At 33.8% G+C, this 22,028-nt stretch overlaps 3 protein-coding genes across 6 annotated transcripts; 1 reads left to right on the top strand and 2 right to left on the bottom strand.

The window, feature by feature from the left end:
* Nucleotides 1–107: 107 nt before the first annotated feature.
* Nucleotides 108–6,088, bottom strand: LOC108205754 (uncharacterized). 4 transcript variants are annotated; one of them, XM_064087723.1, is made up of 9 exons: nt 5,888–6,086; nt 5,452–5,540; nt 4,927–5,014; nt 4,231–4,783; nt 3,042–3,098; nt 1,929–2,026; nt 1,284–1,409; nt 737–826; nt 108–587 (listed from the first exon to the last, which is right to left on the bottom strand). In XM_064087723.1, the coding sequence occupies exons 1-9, from the start codon at nt 5,945–5,947 to the stop codon at nt 474–476; spliced, it is 1,275 nt and encodes a 424-aa protein (XP_063943793.1). In that variant the 5' UTR covers nt 5,948–6,086; the 3' UTR covers nt 108–473. The 4 variants fall into 4 exon arrangements, with proteins under 4 accessions (XP_063943793.1, XP_017231300.2, XP_063943795.1 ...); XM_017375811.2 differs by having other exon boundaries at nt 5,452–5,551; nt 5,888–6,079; XM_064087725.1 differs by lacking the exon at nt 737–826 and having other exon boundaries at nt 5,888–6,088.
* A 681-nt stretch (nt 6,089–6,769) lies between these two features.
* Nucleotides 6,770–10,005, bottom strand: LOC108206225 (UDP-galactose/UDP-glucose transporter 2). Its single transcript, XM_017376453.2, has 7 exons — nt 9,463–10,005; nt 9,197–9,225; nt 8,918–9,119; nt 8,543–8,785; nt 8,343–8,444; nt 7,554–7,661; nt 6,770–7,228 (listed from the first exon to the last, which is right to left on the bottom strand). Exons 1-7 carry the CDS (start codon nt 9,589–9,591, stop codon nt 6,968–6,970), a joined length of 1,074 nt encoding a protein of 357 aa, XP_017231942.1. The 5' UTR covers nt 9,592–10,005; the 3' UTR covers nt 6,770–6,967.
* Nucleotides 10,006–16,298: 6,293 nt separating this feature from the next.
* On the top strand, nt 16,299–20,584 carry LOC108208175 (uncharacterized). Its single transcript, XM_017378678.2, has 3 exons — nt 16,299–17,363; nt 19,329–19,470; nt 19,851–20,584. The coding sequence occupies exons 1-3, from the start codon at nt 16,662–16,664 to the stop codon at nt 20,378–20,380; spliced, it is 1,374 nt and encodes a 457-aa protein (XP_017234167.1). The 5' UTR covers nt 16,299–16,661; the 3' UTR covers nt 20,381–20,584.
* The last annotated feature ends 1,444 nt before the right edge of the window (nt 20,585–22,028 follow it).

Below are 22,028 nucleotides of genomic sequence, written 5' to 3'. Positions count from 1 at the left end.
TCAGTTCACTGAATGCACACTGTAGGTAAATTTGCTGATAATTTTATATTTTTGAAAAGTCTATCCTAAATTTACAACATTTTAAGAAATTCTACTTAAATCCAATCTGCAACTCCGAACGAGAATATAATTCACTTAATCTATTAAAATTCACTGACTATATGTAAATATCGGAACGGAATACATCATATCCATCAAAAAAATCTGCAATACATATGACACATTTCAGACCCCGGGAAATTACTTTCTTTCCTCTCTGTGATTTAACTGCCAGTTCTTGAATATGATGTATTAGTCATCTCGACATATGAATACATACATCCCCAACGTTAGACCCCTTCAAAATATAATGTGCTCATATAAAACTGAATTTCTAAGAAAACTGCACCAGGGGTCAGGGCAAACTGCAAAGTGTTGAAGCAGTACAATCGTAAGAAGTAAGATTGCAAAATACAACAGAGTTGGTATCGTCTTTATGCTGTTGGTGCATATTCTTGGATCACCGATGCTAACTTATTTCGATCATCTTCTGTCTTTGCTCTTATCAGAAATGTCCTTGCTACCACATTGACATTATTTTCATCCTCCTACAATAGAATAAATAAATTATGTTAAAGCTTCCTTATGTTACAGCAGTAAATGACCCGGAGAGTCATCCTTATCAGCATTTTAGTTAAATTCATATAAAGTAGATTCATGGATAAAAAGTAAACTGAAGTGTGGATTGATGCATTACCGAAGTATGAAAAATTGCTACTATTGAATTTTTCTGCATATTTGTCTTGATTCCTGGGTACAGCAATGCATTAAGTGATATCTTCCCTACCTGCAATTAGAACAATTTCTAAATCACTACCGAGAAACGCCTACAAATTTACATCTTTGATGACTACCAACTTATCGGAATGTCATAAAAGTAATACAAATATGAAGATAAGTACGCAGGAATAAAGGGCTTCTCAAAATGCAAGCAGAATAGATTTGGAGGCATACTTCACATCATACTTCACATCTGAATATAATTAGGCAGAATGGAATGGGATCCTCAACATGGAAGCATTACAGATTTGTAGGCATACTTCACAACTAACGAATTAATTTGAATACTTAAACCTATCTACTCCAATGTCAATAGATTTTGAAGCTTGTACTAACTGATGCTGAATGTTGACAATTAAACATGCTTAAAGTAAAAGGACATGCAAGTTTTCAATACAATTCTTGGCAAATAAAAGTTTTTCAAAAAGATAGTGTAAAGAAAATAATTCAAAAAGAAAACTCACATCATTTCGGACAACAATTGTTGGTTTGGATTCTTTGGATCCCTTGCTAAAACCTTCTTTGCACTTTATAGATAATTGGCCAGCGCCTTTATCTTTCCATGCATCTTTATCTGCTGGATCAGTTGACTGAATAGGCAATTGGCATGAAAATTAAGGCGCTAAATAATATATTAAGCAGGATGCTTCAACTGATAGTGCCACACATATACAATAATGAAATCAAATAAAAAAATAACTTAGAGACATGAGGAATTGTTTTATCAGCCAACTATGAACACTATCATGCATATTTATTATTTAGCTTTTGTGAATCATATAGTCCTGTTCATCAAGGATGCTAACTCTGTCAATGACACTGTTCAAATAGACGAGCTTAGAAACCTAACCTCAGCTATTCAATTTGAAGCATCAATGCAGGTACAATGCTGACGTTAAAGAAACTACTCAATGGTACCATCACAAAAAGTTGATCTTAGCTGTTCAGATTCAATCAATCACACAGGTGGCATATACGAACAAGAACCATGATAGTAAGTAACAAATATTATGTTCTATTTCAAGATTTTATTTTCTTTCCCTCAATTAACATAGCATTAGGACCCTATTAGGTATGTATGGTATTTCAGAGAACAATTGGGTAGATACCTTCACATAAAGCTTGCATTTCATTTCATGTACCACAGTAACACCCTTCTCTTCGCTTTTTTTCACCGATGGGCTGCTTGGCTGCTCAACTTCATCATCTGCAAAGTGATATTTCATATTATAAAGCCCATGATAATGTAAAACATCAAATGATCCGGTGAAAAAGGAATTTTATATCAAAATAAAAACAACAGATTCCGAACAAATATCACATTGCCTTCTTATTCGTTCTCGGATTAGCTCACATGAAGTATAGCATGGGAAAACTGAAACCACGTATAAGATGACTACCGTATTCAGTACATATACATGTTAACAACTATAAGTGTGTATGGTTAGATACGATATATTGGACCCGCAAAAAAGGTCCGCAGAGAAGCCAGAGACTCGGATCTATGAGTAACATTGTGAGTTTGTACAATAAAATTGAGAACAAAGAAAGTAAAACTAATTCAAAAGTACCATATCTTGTGTGTTTCATGTCTTCTACTGAATTTTATGTAATACACACGTGATATTAGTAAACCAATGACTAGTTGCTAGACAACTCAAGACATAGTACAAGCTTAAGTAGTAATATTGCTATATACTGGCCTCCCAACTAAAAAGTTTTAATAACTTGAGGATATTAATAGTCATTATCATGGTGTTTGTTCAATCAAAAGTCCATTAAACAGGCAAAGTGCTTCACTATTTCAGTAAATTAGGTTTTTACTTTTTACTTTATCTGCAGCCATACACATTTACTTGTAGAAGCTTAGTTATACGTCAAAGGCATCAGCAACCCCCAGATCAGGAGGGGACTTCTTAAAAACTGCCCAGGAGGAAAAGGGGCCTCTAAAAGAACCCAGATTGATATCAGCCACTCATAGACTCAGATTATTGAAGCGACCTCTTGGGAAGAAGTAGGTCACATACATGATACATCTGAAACTACCCAAACTCTGAACTGACTCTCGTGCTGTGCAATGTGTATAAACATTGTAATATAACTTTACACGGATAGGGCTTGTGAACAAATAGAAAATGCAACATGCTTACAATTAATAAACTCAACATTGATACACTGATATAAATACGAAAAAGTGCTATTAGAAAGGATTTATATCTCACCGCCGCCCTCAGTGTCATTCGAAATATTATGGTTGACAGGAGCTGGGTTTTGATTTCCTGATAAAAAGAATGTAAGAAAAACATAATTAAAAACAATTAGGTCAACAACATTGATCTTAATAAAGCTGGACTGCACATGTTCGCTGCCCTATATGTTGTTGCAGGTTGCAACAATGGCTAGTAATGTATTAAATATTTATATTCAGATGACTAATTGGTTCACATAGCTTTTTTTACTTCTAAAGGGAAAAAGACCTTTATTATTAAATTGATGAATACACATGACATATGACTATAAACAATAATATCAAGAACAGTTTGAAAAGCATAAATGTTTATTGGATAAAAATATCCTCTAGAAAATTAGCTCACGGATACTATTAACCACAAAAAATGAGCTCTGAGTGTATAACATGCATCAGGGACAAAGCCAGCAAATGTATATAGAGGGGGCCAAATTTTTTTTCCCATCAACACTTTTAAATATTCAATGTAGCAAATACACAAAAACACTAGTACAAAATTTATAATAAAGCTCTATGTTCCTTCAAATCACGAAACCCGTCTATAATAGAGTCAATACTAAAACTTTTTGATATTTCTCTATCAATATAAATAAGCATACAATTGAATATAGAATCAATTTTGACTTGCTTAGCCAATAGTGTAAACAAATACAGTACATTAACATATAATAACTACAAAAAAACTAAGTAACTAACAAGCAACAAATTAACAATAATAGTAACAGAACTTTAGCCAAACATGTCAATCACACACAATAGTTCTAAGAAGTCTTTAATCAAGCAGATAAGACTCATAAAATAAAATCAAGTTGTAATTTTTTACAGGGGCCATGATTTATATGTATATAAATATAAAGACTAAAATTTATTTATTTATTTATTTTAAATTATTATAGACATATACCAATATAGTGACAACGCCCAGTGGTGGTGGTGGTGGTGGGGGGGGGGGGGGGGGGGCATGGGCACCTTTGGCCCCTATGTAGCCTCGTCCCTAACATGCATCTTCTATGAGCACAGAGGAAATACAATTGGTATATAATGAATTATAAATTTTTGTTGTTGAAGTTTGTATAAAATGATGAATAAACAGTATTCACTTCTCAAATCAATGAGCTAGTGATAACTGAACTGTATTAGAAAATTTACTAGGCAAGACATACCAAATGAAAATGAAGTCTGACTACCAAAGATAGGTGCAGAGCTCCATGAAGTTCCAAAACTTGGAGTTGTACCACTGGATGCAATGATTCCTGGTTTCTCGAGGAACGGTTTCACCCCATTACCGTTAATATCTTCGGAAGCAGGCTTATTTGAAACAGGAGCCCCCCATGTTATCCCAAAGGCTGAACTGACAGCAGCAGGGCTACTCCCAGTGTTTTCTGATGATTCCCTCTGGGTTGTATCCTTAATTTCAGGAAAGAGTTTGTTCTGAACCGGATTTCCCCAGGACACAGGGAAGCCTGCACTAGCCCCAGAAGAAGCAAATCCAGGTTTCTCTGGAATTTTCTTTATCTCGTTATTATCCTTACTCTCTGAAACGATATTTTTTTGACTGGGAGTGCTCCATGACATAGCAAAGCTTGCAGTTGTACTAGCCGGAGGAATCCCAAAGAACGAATTCTTATTGTTGTCTTTAAGAAGCTTATTTGGAGCAGTTTGGGTGTCCGGTGCAGACTTCGCCTTAAGCCAGTCAACAACATCACTAAACTTTACCTGCAACAGGAAAGAGTGAAAATATTACAGATATAGAACATTGAAGCGAGTTAATAATGGTTAAGAAACATAACTGCACTTTACAAGCACTTGGAGTTTGGACAGCATAGACTTTGACAAGACACTAGAATTTCAATACCTACCATTATGCTTGAGGCATGATTAATATAGTCTTGGATTCCATCTTCCCAAAGCTCATCCGGGTGATTTTGTAACTGTGTTTGGACCCAGCTGTATAAGGACACATAGGTAAACATGGATGACAGATGACAAAATAGATAATACAAATTCACGGAAACGAAAAACTGAGTATGCTAGTAAAAAATTGAGGAACTAAGATCCGCCAGTTTAGCTCAATAGTGCAATCACGATCAATTCGAGAACCCATCTTAATTCAATCTTCAATAATATTGAAGAAATTAGAAGAACAAAATCTATACATTTGAGGAAAAAATATTACATGCCACATACCTAACAAAGGAGGCTCAGTACTACCATGACTTGCCTCATACTGAATAAGTAATATAGATCACATATTAAAGGAAATATGCATTGCTACAACTGCAAAAAAATTCCTAAACAAACTAATTTAAATGTTTAATGCAGCCTACCACTGACTTGAACACAAGGTAGGTATGCTGCAATAGAAAGAAAAAAAAAAAACAGACCTCGCAAACTGAGTATTGAGAGCTCTGACATGCTGTCTAGATAGCTCAGCTCTCCTCATGTCAAGTGATGGTGCCTCCTTCGATTGTTTCTGCGAAGATTCTGCTTAATGAATATCAAACTCACTTCCCACTAAAAAATTTCTACTCCAAGATTGTTTCATATAATGCACATACAATGTCTTAGAATAGCAAATTAACACCCATACAAGCAATACACACACTTATCATATTACTTAACTGTAATTACAATTCTAGCTTTCAAGTCAGAATCCAACAATCTCAAAAACAAAAATATACCCAATAAATATCATACCAATTAAAATAACCCCAACAAACATAAATTAAAATTAGACAACATTACAGTAAATGCTTATACATACATACATATACAATAACACAATTGATATAAAATAGAGATTACAGATACAAAACTTACAAAAGAATCGTTGCTCTCGGGGTTCGAGTCAAATGCACCTAATCGTTTTGTTCCTTTCATGATATTATTTTCACCTTCGATTGAATTGATGTCAATTTGGGGTAATTAGGGTTTCTTTATTTTTCTCCCTTTGTTATTTGAGCTCAATCGAATAAATTTCGGACTTTGGGCTTGGGTTCAAATGGATATAATGCGTAAGTTGTGCCCTACCCGTTAGATTTAATTAGGGGTTTTCTGATTTTGATAAGAGCCGTTGGATTAAATTTATGGGTCGCCATGGATTTAAGGCAGCTAACTTATTGTATGGGCCCCGTGTTGATTAGTATGTTTTTGTTCGTGTCCTGAGTTTTGTATAAGTATGTTTTGTGGGCTATGAGGGGTGCTGGCCCAAAAGACCAAAGATGTCTAAATTATTTTTATATATTAAAAAATTAAAATTTTAAAAGTAAGTTATGAAATTATATTTTGTATAAGTTTTAAAATTTATGTCGAGCTCTTCGTTTTAAACGTCAATAACTGGATTTACAGAGAAATACTTCGTCCGGTGATTGTTCAGTTGCATGCGTCCAATATTTTGGTTTTTCTTTACGCATCTAATATATTCTCACGCATCATATTGATCCTTGGTTCACAAGTTGTTGGTCCATTTCGTGGTATGATAATCTCTGCATTAAACGAAATTACAATATTTTCTGACATTTTTTCTTGCTTAAAAGAAGTGCAACCAAGGAAAAGGATAAGAGTATGAAGGCGGTATGATAACCAGTTCATTTCCTCTTCAATCTGCTCGCTTTTGTTTACAAATGTGGCTTGGGAAAAAACGATATATGTAAATCGGTATTTGTTATGTAAATATATTGGAACAATTACTTGACTAAATCATAAATCAAAACCACTACCCTTTATTAATCCAGTAAATAGCAAAACCTATCATGATAAAACTTCTCTACAAATAAACAACCCAACTTCTCTCGGAGGCTACAAGAGACAGAAAATTTTACTAACAATAAAAAAGAAAAAAAGAGCAAGATGTTAAAACTAATAACTTGTCTGACCATATTTGCTTAGTTGCCCCCATTATCAAACAAGTGGTCTCTCCTCTTCATGATCAACATCTTCTCTAATTTGTACTGCTTTTTTCTCCTCCCTTGTGTATGATGTTTCGTGCTTGTTCTTGACATTTGACATCGGAATCCGGGTAGGAGCCTTGTTCTCTGGTAACATCTTTAGGATGATTCCCATGGAGATAAGCAGCAGGCCTGACCCGTGTTGTTCAGTCAGCGGCTTTGTAAAGATTAAGTATGATAGCAACAAAGTTACCGCCTTTCTCGCAGTGGTTATCTGCATTCCCGTTTGATACAACCTCAGAGTTAGTACAAAGATCATACATAAACATTACCACCAAATATTAATGAATACGTCAAGTATAGAATTTTTAAACAGTACAGAATTTGCATAAATCTATGAGGGAAACAGAGTCTGTTTTGATAGTTTGGTAAGATGTGAGCAGGCTAGGCTTGCATAACAGTTCAAAGTGGTGAGCAAAAATTTAACCAGAATCTTGAATGCCTCATGCTCCTCTGTTGTGCTTGTACAATATACAATTCCACATACAGAAAAAGGATTTTCAAAGTGGCGAAAAGCAAAAGAAAGAGGATATCATTACCATCGCAGTGGTGGCAGCCCCAAATATAGCAATCAATGACAAAACAGAGACTTGTCCGATGAATGTGGCCATGGCTTCAAAGACCAACACCCCGTACACATATGGATGCTGTATAAAGTAATTGCAAAGAGGCAGTTATTAACTTATATGACCGTGCAAGCTCTTAAGTACCAACTTGGAACACCTAACTAAAAGCAAAGATTTAGAATGGTCTTCTTTGACATAATATAAGTAAAACAATTCCAAACAAGCATTCATTGAAACAGTAGCTGCAAGGCTCATTTTCAGTGACTAAAAGTCATGAGCTCGAATACTGACTTCCCTTTCAATGCATCCCCTCCCAAAAAAAATAAAAAATGTTTGACCAAGTTCACTCATTGTGAAAAAAATAATGCAGTTAACAAGTATCCTGTATACACTTACCTAATCCTGGTAAAGAGAGATACGAAGAGGTAAAGCAAGCATGGAAGTTAATGTAGGGTGCTGGCTGGCCATGTACTCACTTTTAAATTTCTTTATGAATAATTTAATGCTACTTACAATTTTTTAATTCCAAACACAACTTAAGCAACAGAACCGTCCTACACGATACATGTAGTGGACTGGTAGAATTAATAAATTAGGTGGTCAACTATCATATCATGAATTTACCATAGGACTCTATTTTAGGTGCATATATTGTGAAAACATTATAAGTAATAACTACCAACATCATCTCACTCAAAGCACAAAACACATTTTTCCCACAAGGGAAAGAAAACTGAATTGGCGTGATCACCAAATCTTTACCTGGGCACAGGACTTCCATGCCGTGAACAACTCCCCAGTTAGAATCATGGGCGGAATTAGGAAGGGTAGCCCAACTACAGTTGAACAGAATAACATCTCCATCTGCGAGATTTATAACAACAAAGTCAGAACAAAAGAGCCTAAACCAGCAAATGCGTCACATCTACACTAATTACTACAAGATATACAACAACTATTACCTGCGTGGTCTCAGGATTCATGGTAAAAATTGCTTCCTGCAAATTACCCAGGAATGCATCCATGACTAGAGCACCAGATACCATGACAACACCAATGACGCTGAAGTTAGGAGATGTATTGGCATCTGCTAAGGTGAAGAGGATTAAACCAACAACTAGAAGGAGAGCAGAGAGATATTCATGGGGCGGGTATTTTCTTCTCAATCCAGGAATAAAAGCACCCATCACCATTACAGGAAGTACCTGTACTAGACCCAATGGATTAGTAATTCCTATTCTACAATTATACATTGTCATGCCAAGAATTAAAGTCAAATATCATCACCAAAGTAAGATATATTAGGAGCAATACGCAGTTGATGTATACATACGTACCTTTGTGGATTTGAACATGATCTGTGCTGGATAATTAAGAAAAGCTAAAGACCCTTTTGTTAAACCATGAGACCCCATCAAAACAGCAGAGAGTTTCACATATGTTTTCCATGGGTTCACCATTTGCTTGGTGGTGAACCCCTGCAAGTATAGCAGGGCCAAGTATACAAAGCCTTGTATAAAAGTAAAATACCACCCATAGCTGAAACCCAAATATGCAATTGTTAATGACAACACAGATAAAAATCCTTCATACAATAAACAGTAAAATCAACACACCTGAAGTGGAGTCTATTGTATACATATTCCTGCAGAACAAAAAGAAAAGAAAAGGGCAACATCATCAGACACTGTACATACACGAAACACTCAAACAAAACATACTAGTAAAACCCAAAAGGCCAAACTGTAAATTAAGCACATAAATTTGCAAAAAGAATAGTTCTTTAAACAATTACAAATACAAGCAACATAAAAGGGGACTAGTCCCGCACAGAGAGAAAGGGGGGGGGGGGGGGAGAGAGGGAGAGAGAGAGAGAGGAGACCTCGCAAATGCCATTAACAAGATAACCAAAGAAGAAGCCAGAAGAGCAAATAAGAAATTGCTGCCACTTGGGTCGATCAGAAAGTGAAATCCCAAACAAAGACCTCGCTTGATCTTCACCACCCTTCATCCCCGAACTCTTATAATATCAAAACCCTGATCGCTTCAATTCAATCAATATACAACTGACCCGTGAGTCAAACGGGCTCTTCAATTAATTGACAAAGACAGGGAGATGTTCAAGAGAGAGAAAGAGGGGTGTTTAATAACATGCACAAGAAAAGAATTGAGTATACTTCTGCGACAATCTCTCTTTATTCCCCCATCATTTATGTATACATAGACAAAGAGAGAGAGTGCGTGTATACATATAAAATAGATGAGTGAGATTGGTATTAATATGGTGAAGAGAGAGGTAGAAAGGGGAGAAGATTTTGGCTTGATTCAAGTGAGAAAACGCAGACTTCATGTGCTGTTCGTAAAGCTGGAGGGAGGGTTTTAGGAGATGGACAAAACTTGGTTTGCCTGCCCCGTCTCTCTCTCACAAGACTTTCAAGTTTCAACCCGTATTATTAATTATTTTTTTTTGAAATAAACCCGTATTATTAATTTAATTTTATTTAATTGTATATGATATTTATGTGTTTAAAATATATTTTTGACTTTATATGTAGATATTTTCTAAAACATAGGAGTCCATAGACATGGAAAAATCGAACCAAGGACGGTCGATTTGACCCTAGATAGAATTAATATAATTAAAATAATATAAACTCATAAATTCTGGTTTTATGCTCTTAAGTATCATGGTTCGAACATATTTTAAAAATATTATTAAATTAATATTATAGATAATCATAAATAAAATGCATATTATTTCAGTATTATTATTATGATAGTAGGGTCGCGCTCAAAAAAGAACCGATGCTTAAAATAGAATCATAGAACCACTAATGTTATACTGCAGAACCATATTTATTACATAAATTTTCAGAATCTAAATCCAAATACATATATTTTTTATATCATTGTGTGTGTTTAAAAGTAAATTCAAAATATAATACATAAATAAGAATTTTTTTTTCATGTGCAGCTCTGCTGCAGAACCCTCACTAATACAAGAAATAAGCTAATATTCTAACAATTTTATGTCCAGTGATTCTACGTGGAACATGACTCTATACACATACATAGTGTGGTTATATTATATGCATGTAAGAGCATTCACTTGAAATTTTCAATTGAAAAATTGATTAAAAAAATCATAATAAAGAGAATATGCAAAAGGAATTCACTTCAATAAGCCGTTCATCTTATTAAAATGTTCAATAAATTTATAATATTATATTTATCAAAAACTTAAAAATATGTATAAAAAAAAGGGTGTTTACTATCATAGAGTCATGTTCCACATAGAAATCATTAGAACCATTAGCTTATTTATTAGTTAGGATTCTGCAGCAGAGCTGCACATGAAAAAAAATTTCTTATTTATGTGTTATATTTTGAATTTAATTTTGATCACGCACAATGATGAAAAAAACATGTATTTAGATTTAAATCATGAAAATTTATAATAAAAATAGAGTTCTCCAACAGAACCTTAGCGGTTCCATGGTTGTATTTTAAACATCAACTATCTTCAGAATGCGACCCTACATACATAACGTCACACAATCATCTTTATCAAAATATTTGAGAGAACATATCAAAAAAAAAATTAAATTACAAATTCTTGACTTAAGAAAAATAAATCATAATTACATATCACAGTTCTAACTACATATATATGATCTAATAATTTAATAAAAATTGGCATCACATATATACAAATACATATCAACAAAAAAATTTATAATAAAAAGACATTAATAATACCCTAACGTTATAATAGAAGTTGGCAAATCTTTAACAAAATTTAAAATTAAAATTAATTCTTCTAATAATACTAACCTACAAATGTTTTTAATCATATTAAATATAAAAATTTATAAAATGATTAAAAAGACCAATACACGAGTTATACGCTAGTATTATATAGTTGGTCACATATTTAGCAAAGAAAAGCATCCTCTTAAAAAATATATCGGAAATACTCTTATAGTCTTGGATGAAACTAACGTCACTTTTCTGAATTTTATTTTTTAGGGCTTTTTTTATTAATAATCACGTTTTTAATCTTATTTCCAAAAATACTACCTTATCCAATCTTATTTTCAAAAATACTACCTTCTCTAAAATATTTTCAAAAATACTGTGGTTGCATATGCAACCATATATATATATATATATATATATATATATATATATATATATATATATATATATATATATATATATATATATATATATCGATTCCAACGATGAGGTCGAAAATGACATTTGAAATCTGGAACTTGAAATCAGGAATTCAGTTGCATATATGGTTGCATATGGGTTGTATTCAGTTGATTCTATTGTAATCTAATGGCCCCGCCAGGGGCACCCATACATCAGTTGCAACTTACAGTTTTCCGTTGCATATGAGGTTGCACGCAACCTCATATGCAACCTCATATGCAACATGCAACCTCATATGCAACTAAATGCAACTGAAAACTGTAAGTTCCAACTGAAGTATGGGTGCCCCTGGCGGGGCCATTAGATTGCAATAGAATCAACTGAATGCAACCTCATATGCAACTAAATGCAACCTCATATGCAACTAAATGCAACTGAAAACTGTAAGTTCCAACTGAAGTATGGGTGCCCCTGGCGGGGCCATTAGATTGCAATAGAATCAACTGAATGCAACCTCATATGCAACCTCATATGCAACTAAATGCAACTGAAAACTGTAAGTTGCAACGGATGTATGGTGTGCCCCTGGCGGGGCCATTAGATTGCAATAGAATCAACTGAATGCAACCATATGCAACTGAATACAACCATATGCAACTATATATGCAACTGAATTCCTGATTTCGAGTTCCAGTTTTGAAATGTCATTTTCGACCTCATATATATATATATATATATATCGACTCCAAATATGAGGTCGAAAATGACATTTCAAAACTGAAACTGAAAATCAGGATTTGTAGTTGCATATATGGTTGCATATGCAACCACCGTATTTTTGGAAAATATTTTCAAAAAGGTAGTATTTTTGAAAATATTTTAGAGATTTGAAAATAAGATTGGATAAGGTAGTATTTTTGAAAATAAGATTGAAAAAACAATATACAAGATAATTCCCCTATTTTTTAACTATGGTTATATATTTATTCTCTCTGATGTTTTTCTTCGATTTTTTGAGCTAAGTTATTTTTCAAAATTTAGAGCTCCAGTTTAACCAATTTTTTTGCTAACAGCCTAACACTGTTACACATAAAACTCACTTTCTATCCCCACTACAGACGTCAAACAAGCCGGCTCCAGACAGGTTATGTAAGGCATAATTAACCAACAATTCGTTGACTATTTTTTGTTTTATATTTTCTCTTTCTAATAATAGTGCTAATACAACATGCTAACAAGCTTCAAACTACATTAGGACTTGCAGATTTTTTTTGATATAAACCACTTCAAGTAAAATTCTACATGAAGAGAAGTTCTTTCATATATGAGTTGGTTTTCTAGACTAATGAACCCAAAAAGGTATAGGCCTTTTTGGATTAGCGGTTAGCGGATTGAATTAGATATTTTGATTAGCGGATTGAATTAGATATTTTGACTAGCGGATTGAATTAGTTGTTTCTCGTAAAACTATTTGGTTAATAGCTGATTGATTAGTTTTTTCTGATACAAACCAAAACCTCTAGCCCAAAAAACTCCTCAAAGTAGTTTTTTCAAAATTAGCTTTTTGGATCCAAACTTCTATTTTAATCCGCTAACTACCAAACACTTATATTAACGGATTCTAATGGTCAAACCTCTAAACCACCCCAAATCTCTAATTTTGACCCAAACCTCTAACTTTCGAACAAGGCCATAGTCCGCGATATTAAAACCACTTATTAAGGTGAACCAGATCACCTTGATCAAGTGTCTTTGTAATTTTTTATAATTTTTCAGTTGTATTTTCTGAAAAAAGCCCAAAAAGTATTTCCTATTCCTCAATTTGCTTGAATATTATTTAAAATAAGTTACAAAATATGATGGCGTTTGCCTCCACTTATTTTAGTGATAAAGACTTGTTTTTTTAAAAAAAAAAATCATATTTATATACCAATTTTTAGAATAAAATATTTTGAAAGCGTTTAAAATTTTGTAATTAAAATTATCTTTGAATATATATATATATATAATAATTCATTCAACAATAAATAAATTATCTCTCTAATATAAGTAAACAAAACTACATGTATTATCCACGTTTTCCCTTTTTTGTTGTCGGGACAAAAGCTTGGAAACAGTGAAAAGACCGATGTGCATGAGAGAAGAGACGTGTCAATAAAGCAAGACGTCATCGTCATGATAATACACGTAGCTTTCAAATAGAGTACTCATTTGAGTGGTGGTGCCATGGTGGGCCGGCTGGGACGGAATATGAACAAGCTCTTTTCTCAAGTTATCATACAGGTTTCGCTTAAATATGTTAGATGCTTTGGGCTGGGTACGACTTTAAATTGGGCTGTATAATGCTTTGGTCTGGATACGGGATTCACCAATATATGTATTGCCCTTCTGGATGATATGAGAAACAGAGAAAGAGCCCCGATACCAGCTACACATTTTGTGATGGTTCCTCCTGAGTCCTGACGATTGATTTTTTATTTTTGATCAAATATTAAGTTTTATTCACACTTTTATTTTTAAAAATTGAAAATTATATATTAATATAATTTTCAGTAATACAGTTTATTAGTTTTCTAATTATATAACATATATTAATATTTATTAAATTCTCGTTTCAAAAAATTTTTTTTTATCAAATTCTGGGTAATTTTAAACCAAAATTGATGATGAAGTCAGGGTGTCATTCTTTAATCTAAGTCCAATGCAAATAATATATTGTTTTTTTTTATCAATGCAAATAATATATTGTTAACCGCACTGACCCTTTCATCAGAATAAATAAAAATAAATTCAAAATTTGAACTGAATATTTTTATGTGAACTAAATCTAAAAGAGTTCATCTGCCGCACTCCACTCCTAGTTTCAGGCTCCGTCCTGATCAGCACCCTCAGAAGTGGTGTTTGACTCCTAAAATCACAGTATAACATTAAATTCACCCTCAGAACCATGCAATATAAAAAGAATTTATTTCAAAATTTGTAGAATATCTCTTATTATTTGTCCCCAAAGCTCCTGGGGATTCTTGCCGCAACAGATGCCCTATTAGTTTACTCCACAACAAGGTCAACCCTGGTCAGTACCAAGTCTAACAGCTTATACTTTGAATACAACAAACAATTACGAAATCTATACAGTCCGTGTGTTTAGCAATCACTTAACACACACATTTCAAACAATTATAAAATAATCAAACTTAAGATTCAAATTACTACCGCAAGAAGCATCCAAGCTTCTTCTACCTTTTCTGTCTTTCCTTTGTCTCCAATGCAAAAGGTTAATAAAAATGACCAAAATCTGCCATTCAGGCGACATACGTTGATAGTATATCATACTCCCCGTTTCTTTGAACTTCTCTCGTTTGAAATATCGGAACTGTTCATAACATGATACAAATGATTAATTTACGTCATATCTTTAAGACCAAATATAGTCATGTGTTGGATTCATATTTATGAGTATTTTAATACGATAAAGTTTTTATATTTAATATTAATATGAAATAAAAGATATTAACGATATAAAGTGTGCGTTGACAAATGTGTCCAAGGCAAATGTGGAAAGTAATAATAGACGGAAGGAGTAGTAAAATAATAATTTTTTTATGCATAAGTTTATATTTCCTACCTTTTGACAGAAAGAAATAAGAGCCAGAGTGAAAAAATAGATAGTTTGTTTAATGATTCGGAAGGTGCGATCATATAAGGGGAAAAAAATCAACTAGTATCGGTAGATTTTACTTTTTACTACTCCTATCAAGATCTGTAGGATTTGCCGATTGGGGTTCAGTGTTTACCGTTAAAACCTGCTTCTAATTTCGATCAATAATTAACAGGAGTAGCTTGGTGTAGGCCTGCATGTTATTCGGACCCCGCAATTATCGGAGGTGTTTGGCTGAACTTAAAAGCTCGACTTTTGGATTTATAAGTTAAAATATTATTTATACTGTTTATATTAAAGTCAAAAAACACTTATAAAAAGTTAGGAATGCTAGTTTTTATTTCACGACTTCTATTTCATTTCCAAACACTTAAATCACCTATAAATCTTAACTTGGTTCTCATTTCTACTTCATTTCTTTATTTTAAACAAGAAGTATTTATTTTAAACTTAGCCAAACGGAAAATAAACTTAGCCAAACCGCGTCATTATTTATTAATCAGAAATTATATGTTTGTCTATAAATATTTCATACGTATCATCATTTTTATTATTGATTCGGTAGAAATCACAATAAACAGTGGTGTATTAGAATATACAGTAACTTGGTAGGAATAAGTACTATTTCTAACATCAAAATTTTACGTCAAATAATAACTTGGCATGGTATGTTTAGATATACATGCACAATACTTGAGTTCGATTTCCGGAAACTCCCTATATTCACGTAAGTCATCAAGAGTGTGCAACTTAACACCAGTACACCACATATTAAATTACATATATTTATTTTGTAACTGAATTGAAAACGACACGCACCCTATAATAAAGAAAACTGGAAAAGGAAATTAATCTGCAACTGTACGTGTGTGTTTGTAAATGTCCATGTAACGAACACATTTCAAACAATCATAAACTAGTGATAGCTTAAATTTCAAATAACTACCACAAGAAGCATCCTAGCTTATTCTAGCTACCTTTTGTGTCATTCCTTGCCTTCTCTTTCCATATAAATATCTCCATTGCCAATGCTTCTCCTCCTTCAGTTCTGATTCTTCTGAAAATTTCACTAGATTAATTTTATCAAAAAATATTAATTTAATCACCTTGAGATCTTCACCTCAATTCAGAAGCTGCCCCTCACTTTCAAATCTCACTCAATATAAACCCTAACACTTCATTCAAGTTCTCATGATCTCTTTCTCTTCTTTCTGATCATATACATTGATCATTTCCTCAGTGATCATTGATATAATTCAGTAATGGCTTTGCTAGTTCCGTATTCTGATCCAAAATTAAGAAAACCTAATTTACTAAAAGATTTTCTACTAGATGATTTTAGTTCATGTTCATCCAACGGCTTCCGTTCGTTCCCTAGACGACAATGTTGCACCACCACGGTCCGATTCTTGCTCGATCTCGATCTCGCAAAAAAAAATCACAAACTTCACCAAATTCCCCCGACTCAAAAACCATCAAATTCTCCTGCTAAAACAATGCTTCAAAGAGCTTCCACCGCGGTCTATAAAGCCGTGAAAAAACTCCCCTTCGCATCATCCGTAAAACCTAGACGAGCCATTTTACCGAGAAGTATTTCTCGAAAGTTGTTCAAGCGGAGCTTCTGGAAGAAATCTGATCGCAAGGAGATCCAACGGTGGAACACGTTTCACACTGTGGTGGATACTAAATCAGAGCCACCAATTTACTCTCCTGTTCAGACAAACACGGTGATCACAAACAGTAAAAAAGTTAAAAGTTACAGCAGCAGCACTGTTAGCTGGACAGAGAGTGAGTTCAACAGTAGTAGCTCGTGTTCCAGCGGTAATTCCGGGACGGTAAATTCATCAGAGAATGATGGGGTGAAAAATTCGGAGCAAGGGGTAAATATCGGCAAGAGAGTAGACGTTATTGTCGGTGAAGCAATGACTACTTCTGATGCCAACTGTGCTGTGGATAGCCCTAAGGTATGTGAGATTATATTTTATTATTTTTATAATAATTATAATAGAGTCCCCTGTTGCTCTTGTCTGTAGTTTAAAATTGAAGCTTCTGATCGTTCGTTATTGTCGTTTTATATTTCGAATGCACGTTTCCAAGCAAACGTATCTTTCAGTTGCATTGTTCACTAAGATATATATGATGCATGATCAGATATATTTGCATAGTGATTAACCAAAAAATGATACTATTTCTGAAGATATTATTGGGGCTGAATCAGATGAATTATATTTACAATTTAGTAAATACTCTTTGTAAGTAGCCTATTTATATATTGTAGTCTGTAGACAATATATACTTGGGCATGATAAAATATAAACCTAAAAATAGGCCAAATTGAAGAAAGAATTTTGTTAGTTCAAATATTAGTAATAAGTACAAAATATTAAATAACATTACTGTAATAAATAATTTGTACATAACAATTCAAATCAGTGTGTTAACGTCTTTGCTGTATGGTGTCCACATGTGGGTTGAGATTCATTAATATCGAAGATATACTATTGATTGATCGTATAAAATGGGTATACATATAGTTGGGCTGTGCAATATTTAATTTAATATTTAAATTGAATTGCATATAGTATGTGAAGTGGACAGTCATAAACGAAAATAATGTATAGCAGATGTATTTATTTATGCATCTAGTTGTACAATCATTAAACTGAATGTATCAACATCTGTTTGTATATTCATATAAACACTTCGACTCCACATGATCAAATCTAATGGGAGGATTCAAACGTAAGCTCGATTAAGACCGTACCAGTGATGATAAATTCAAAATTGAGAGGGGTATTTTAGGAAAATGTCGACAAAATTTGAAATTTACTGCGTGAAAGAAGGAGAGTAACAGCTGGAGACGCGGGGATCTTAATGTATCCACGTGTGGTGTATATCTTGTGAAACGGGGGAGAATTTCGGGAGGCTACAGCACAGCCGTCCATTCTGCCACGTGCGCTTCATTGGCGGTATCTACGGCGTTGATTCTCGCGAGTAGTTTCAGAATAGACAAAATAACAGATTCTGGCTACTGTGTTCATACTGTGCATTTACTAAAAAGCCCCTCGTGGGCTAATGAATGCATGCAACGGTTCCATATAGCATTAATTGGGAACCGTTAAAGAAAGTTAATGTTAAGCACGTATGATTGAAATGTCATGTTTGAGTTGAGCAGAGTTTATATCCAAGTCATTCATGTGGCTCACAGTACAGACCTGTGTGACTGCTACTGCTGTGTTGTTTATTCTTGTTAGCCTTTAATGTTCTTGTTTTCTATTATTTCATTTTTTTTGAATAAAGGAAAATTCCATTAACTTGACGAATATTATCATCCAGTAGGGTTTCCAACAACATCAATGGAGGAGACAATAAATTAACAAAGCTATTTAGCTCACAAGGAATCCTAGCCGATACTTAACCGATACTCCAGCTTTCCTCTCAAGAATGCTTCTACAATGCTTTATTTCATTTTTATTTTGAAATTTGAATATCCATGCATATCTATATGTCACATTAAATTGAACTGCTCAACACAAATAGTAATAAAATTATATAATAGAAAATTCAAATTTATCTGCTAAGAGCATCTCCAACATATCGATTAAATAATACAGTACCATATCTATAATTTTGTATAACTTTGAGGATTATGATATAGAACTATCATAACATCATTTGATGATAGTCCTAATAATTTCCTAAAAGGTTAGGGTCTTCCTTTCGATCCTATGTAGGTAATGGTTAGTCATTTCTCATTTTATTTTTGATGATTAGATATTCATTTTTCATATTTTTCACACTATTTCCCACGTCTTTTACATGATTTCCTTACTAATAATTTTTTAATACAACAATAATAGTAATAATAATATTAAGATAGTTGTTGGAGCTAATAGTGATTTTCTTGATTTTCCAAATTTTTTTAACAGAAACCATGGCCTAGTGAGGAGAACAAGGAGCAATTCAGTCCGGTATCAGTGCTTGATTGTCCGTTCGACAATGATGATGCTGCGGAGGAAGAAGATGAGGTTTCTTCTGCTTTTAAGCACAAGAGGGCCCCTCCTGTGGAAGGTATTGTATCATACTTCATTTTTCTAGTTGTGATTCAAGAATCAAGAGTGTTAAAACTATCTAAAAAATATGTCAGAATGTTTCAGTAATTGTGCTCAATATATCCATTTGCTGCAAAACTAGTTACTATAATTCTTACTTCGAGGGGTCCTTTATCTCAAAACTATCTGTTGTGATCCACGTTAAGTCCCTAAAATGTCAAAATTTTAGTACTTGAATTTCTAAAGATGATTGCAAGTGTACATAGTACTGCTTTATTAGCTTTAGTGATTTTGTCAAAGAGTTTCAAGTTCCTTAAGAAATTTCCACATTGATCTCGTTGGTGTTATGTCTTTTATCAAAGCCCATTGTTTGATAAATTATGTACACCTGATCACCAGGATCAAAACACAAGCTCAAGAAGACTCCTCGGCGTCTGGAGAGCTTATCTAAACTCGAGCCTGTCGCTTTAGAGAAGCGCATTGCACTAGCCGACTGTGAGAACGAATCCGTTGGATCTCCCTTGTTGTCCATCCACGAAAACCTCGTCTCAGACAATGACGAAGATTACACAAATTCAGGTAAAAAGTCAGAGGAACTACTTGAACAAATGAAGGCAAGAACACCATCAATGAGTCTGAGACTCAACTCAGACGACAATCTTTTCTTGGACTTCTTTATCGAGGCAACATGTGAAGATAACAACGTGTCTGACTGTGAGCTGCTGGATATGGCGAAAGATTGGATGAATGGAGGACCGCAAGAGGTGTTACTGGGATGGGAAGTGCAGAAGAACAGGGAAGTGTACATCAGAGAAATGGAAAAAGGAGGCATGTGGGGTAAATTAGATCAAGATAGACAAGAAGTGGCTTTAGAGTTGGAGGCTGAGATTTTCACTTCTTTGGTGAATGATCTTATTGTTAGTTTTTGATGAATTTTAGTTCGATGTTGATAATGGACAACATCACAACAACTAAGGTTTGTGTTGCCGAAGGACTCAGCAGGCAGGGATTCGAAGAAGTTGCGTGGGGTACATTTTTTTTTTTGTTACAAAATCAAATAATATCGGCTGCTTAAAAAGTGTTTGATCTTGTATAGGATGAATCTCAGATATTTGCCATTTTAAATAAAAGTTTGATTTGTAATTCGTAAAAGCTTGGTACCTTGGTCCATCAGTTCTATGGAGGTTTGAACTGGTAGGCTAGCAATTTACTCACATTGCTGATCCATACACAATTTGATTTTCATTCTTGTGCTTGGAAATTTCATATCATCTACCTACTGCAGTAAATTTATGTAAAATGAAAAGGTGTTTAATTTATAAGGTTTAAGTTCAATGGAGACTCAAAATTATTGGAGATTTGGAGACCTCCATCCTCACCCTTAATCTAAGTCTAATCCAACGGTTCTTAAAAATATATTTATTAATTTAAAAAACACTCAACCATACTTCCGTATAGTATAAAGGGATACGTATAGTATATGTATAGTATCAATAACATTCATAATTGTCGACAGTTATAGAGGTCGCGCCTTTCACGGATGGCGTTGCTTCCCTTATTATCAATTAAATTATCCACTAAGTGTTCCCCTCTTCCTCCGATAAATGTTCCGTTGTTTACTATCCGCTGGTTTGTTCGGCTTATTGTTCTGTGGTGTATAATTGACTGGTTTCTCAATTGTTACCTCTTCAAGCTTTTTTCCGGTGATTGTTCCGCAAATGGTTCTCCGTGAAGAACATCCAGGTATGGCTATTATTCCTTGCAGTTGTTATGTATATGTAATCGTTGGTTGGTTGTCCTATCGTTCTCAGCGGTGGAACGACCATGTTCCCTGGAATTCTTGACAAAATGAGCAAGGAAATCACGGCATTGGCGCCAAGTAACATGAAGATTAAGGAAATCTGAGCCATCAATTGTTCACAGGAAATGCTTCTGAGTACTTTAAGCTAAGAGAACTGGTGTTTGTAGACCTATATTAATTTTGTGATGTGGAGAAGCTTCTGATACAATCCTTATAGTTTATTTTATTTTGTTTTTCAGTTGTACATTTTTTTCGGTCCACTCTGTCTTTTCATCTACTATTAGAGGCTGGATCATACCAAGATTAAATGTTGTAGAAGATTGTTTATTCTGATTATCCAGTGATTTGACTCTATTTTTTATCTTATTACTTTCTTTGATTAAATGGTAATTCCTTGTTGATAGTTTTTATTCAACTTATATGAAAAGTTATGAGTAATTCCCCTGTTATAATGCATTGCATTTCTTGTGACTTGTACTTTGCTAATCAATTTCAGTTGTTCCTCAGCAGAGTTCCCCCTTCTTTGTCTAAATTGATATGGACTGGTGCTCTTTTAGGCCAGTTGTATACCCAAGGAGTCTTAATGAGTTGAACTCCTTCTTCGTGCTACAGATAATTATAAACTAAACATGCTTAGAAGTCAATTAGGCACAAAACAACAACTCAATCTGTACTACGCTAGTAAAATAAACCACTCGTTTCCTAAAACAAAGTACAATTACAAATTTAGGAACAACACATTCTTTAAATAAAAAAAAGGCAACAAGCTATACACA

This window comes from Daucus carota, chromosome 2 (assembly GCF_001625215.2).
Source record: "Daucus carota subsp. sativus chromosome 2, DH1 v3.0, whole genome shotgun sequence".
Classification (NCBI taxonomy): domain Eukaryota; kingdom Viridiplantae; phylum Streptophyta; class Magnoliopsida; order Apiales; family Apiaceae; genus Daucus; species Daucus carota.
This window is presented reverse-complemented; position numbering and strand designations above follow the sequence as displayed.

Excerpts from the sequence above, each read along its gene's own strand:
- LOC108208175 (XM_017378678.2), top strand. The coding sequence starts at position 16,662 with ATGGCTTTGCTAGTTCCGTATTCTGATCCAAAATTAAGAAAACCTAAT. Across the intron at positions 17,364-19,328 it reads GTGCTGTGGATAGCCCTAAG|AAACCATGGCCTAGTGAGGA; the intron begins GTATGTGAGATT and ends TTTTTTTAACAG. Across the intron at positions 19,471-19,850 it reads GAGGGCCCCTCCTGTGGAAG|GATCAAAACACAAGCTCAAG; the intron begins GTATTGTATCAT and ends CCTGATCACCAG.
- LOC108206225 (XM_017376453.2), bottom strand. The coding sequence starts at position 9,591 with ATGAAGGGTGGTGAAGATCAAGCGAGGTCTTTGTTTGGGATTTCACTT. Across the intron at positions 8,786-8,917 it reads TCATGTTCAAATCCACAAAG|GTACTTCCTGTAATGGTGAT; the intron begins GTACGTATGTAT and ends GGTCTAGTACAG. Across the intron at positions 7,662-8,342 it reads CATGGAAGTCCTGTGCCCAG|CATCCATATGTGTACGGGGT; the intron begins GTAAAGATTTGG and ends TACTTTATACAG.
- LOC108205754 (XM_064087723.1), bottom strand. The coding sequence starts at position 5,947 with ATGAAAGGAACAAAACGATTAGGTGCATTTGACTCGAACCCCGAGAGC. Across the intron at positions 3,099-4,230 it reads TCAGACTTCATTTTCATTTG|GAAATCAAAACCCAGCTCCT; the intron begins GTATGTCTTGCC and ends TCTTTTTATCAG. Across the intron at positions 2,027-3,041 it reads GAATGACACTGAGGGCGGCG|ATGATGAAGTTGAGCAGCCA; the intron begins GTGAGATATAAA and ends ATCACTTTGCAG.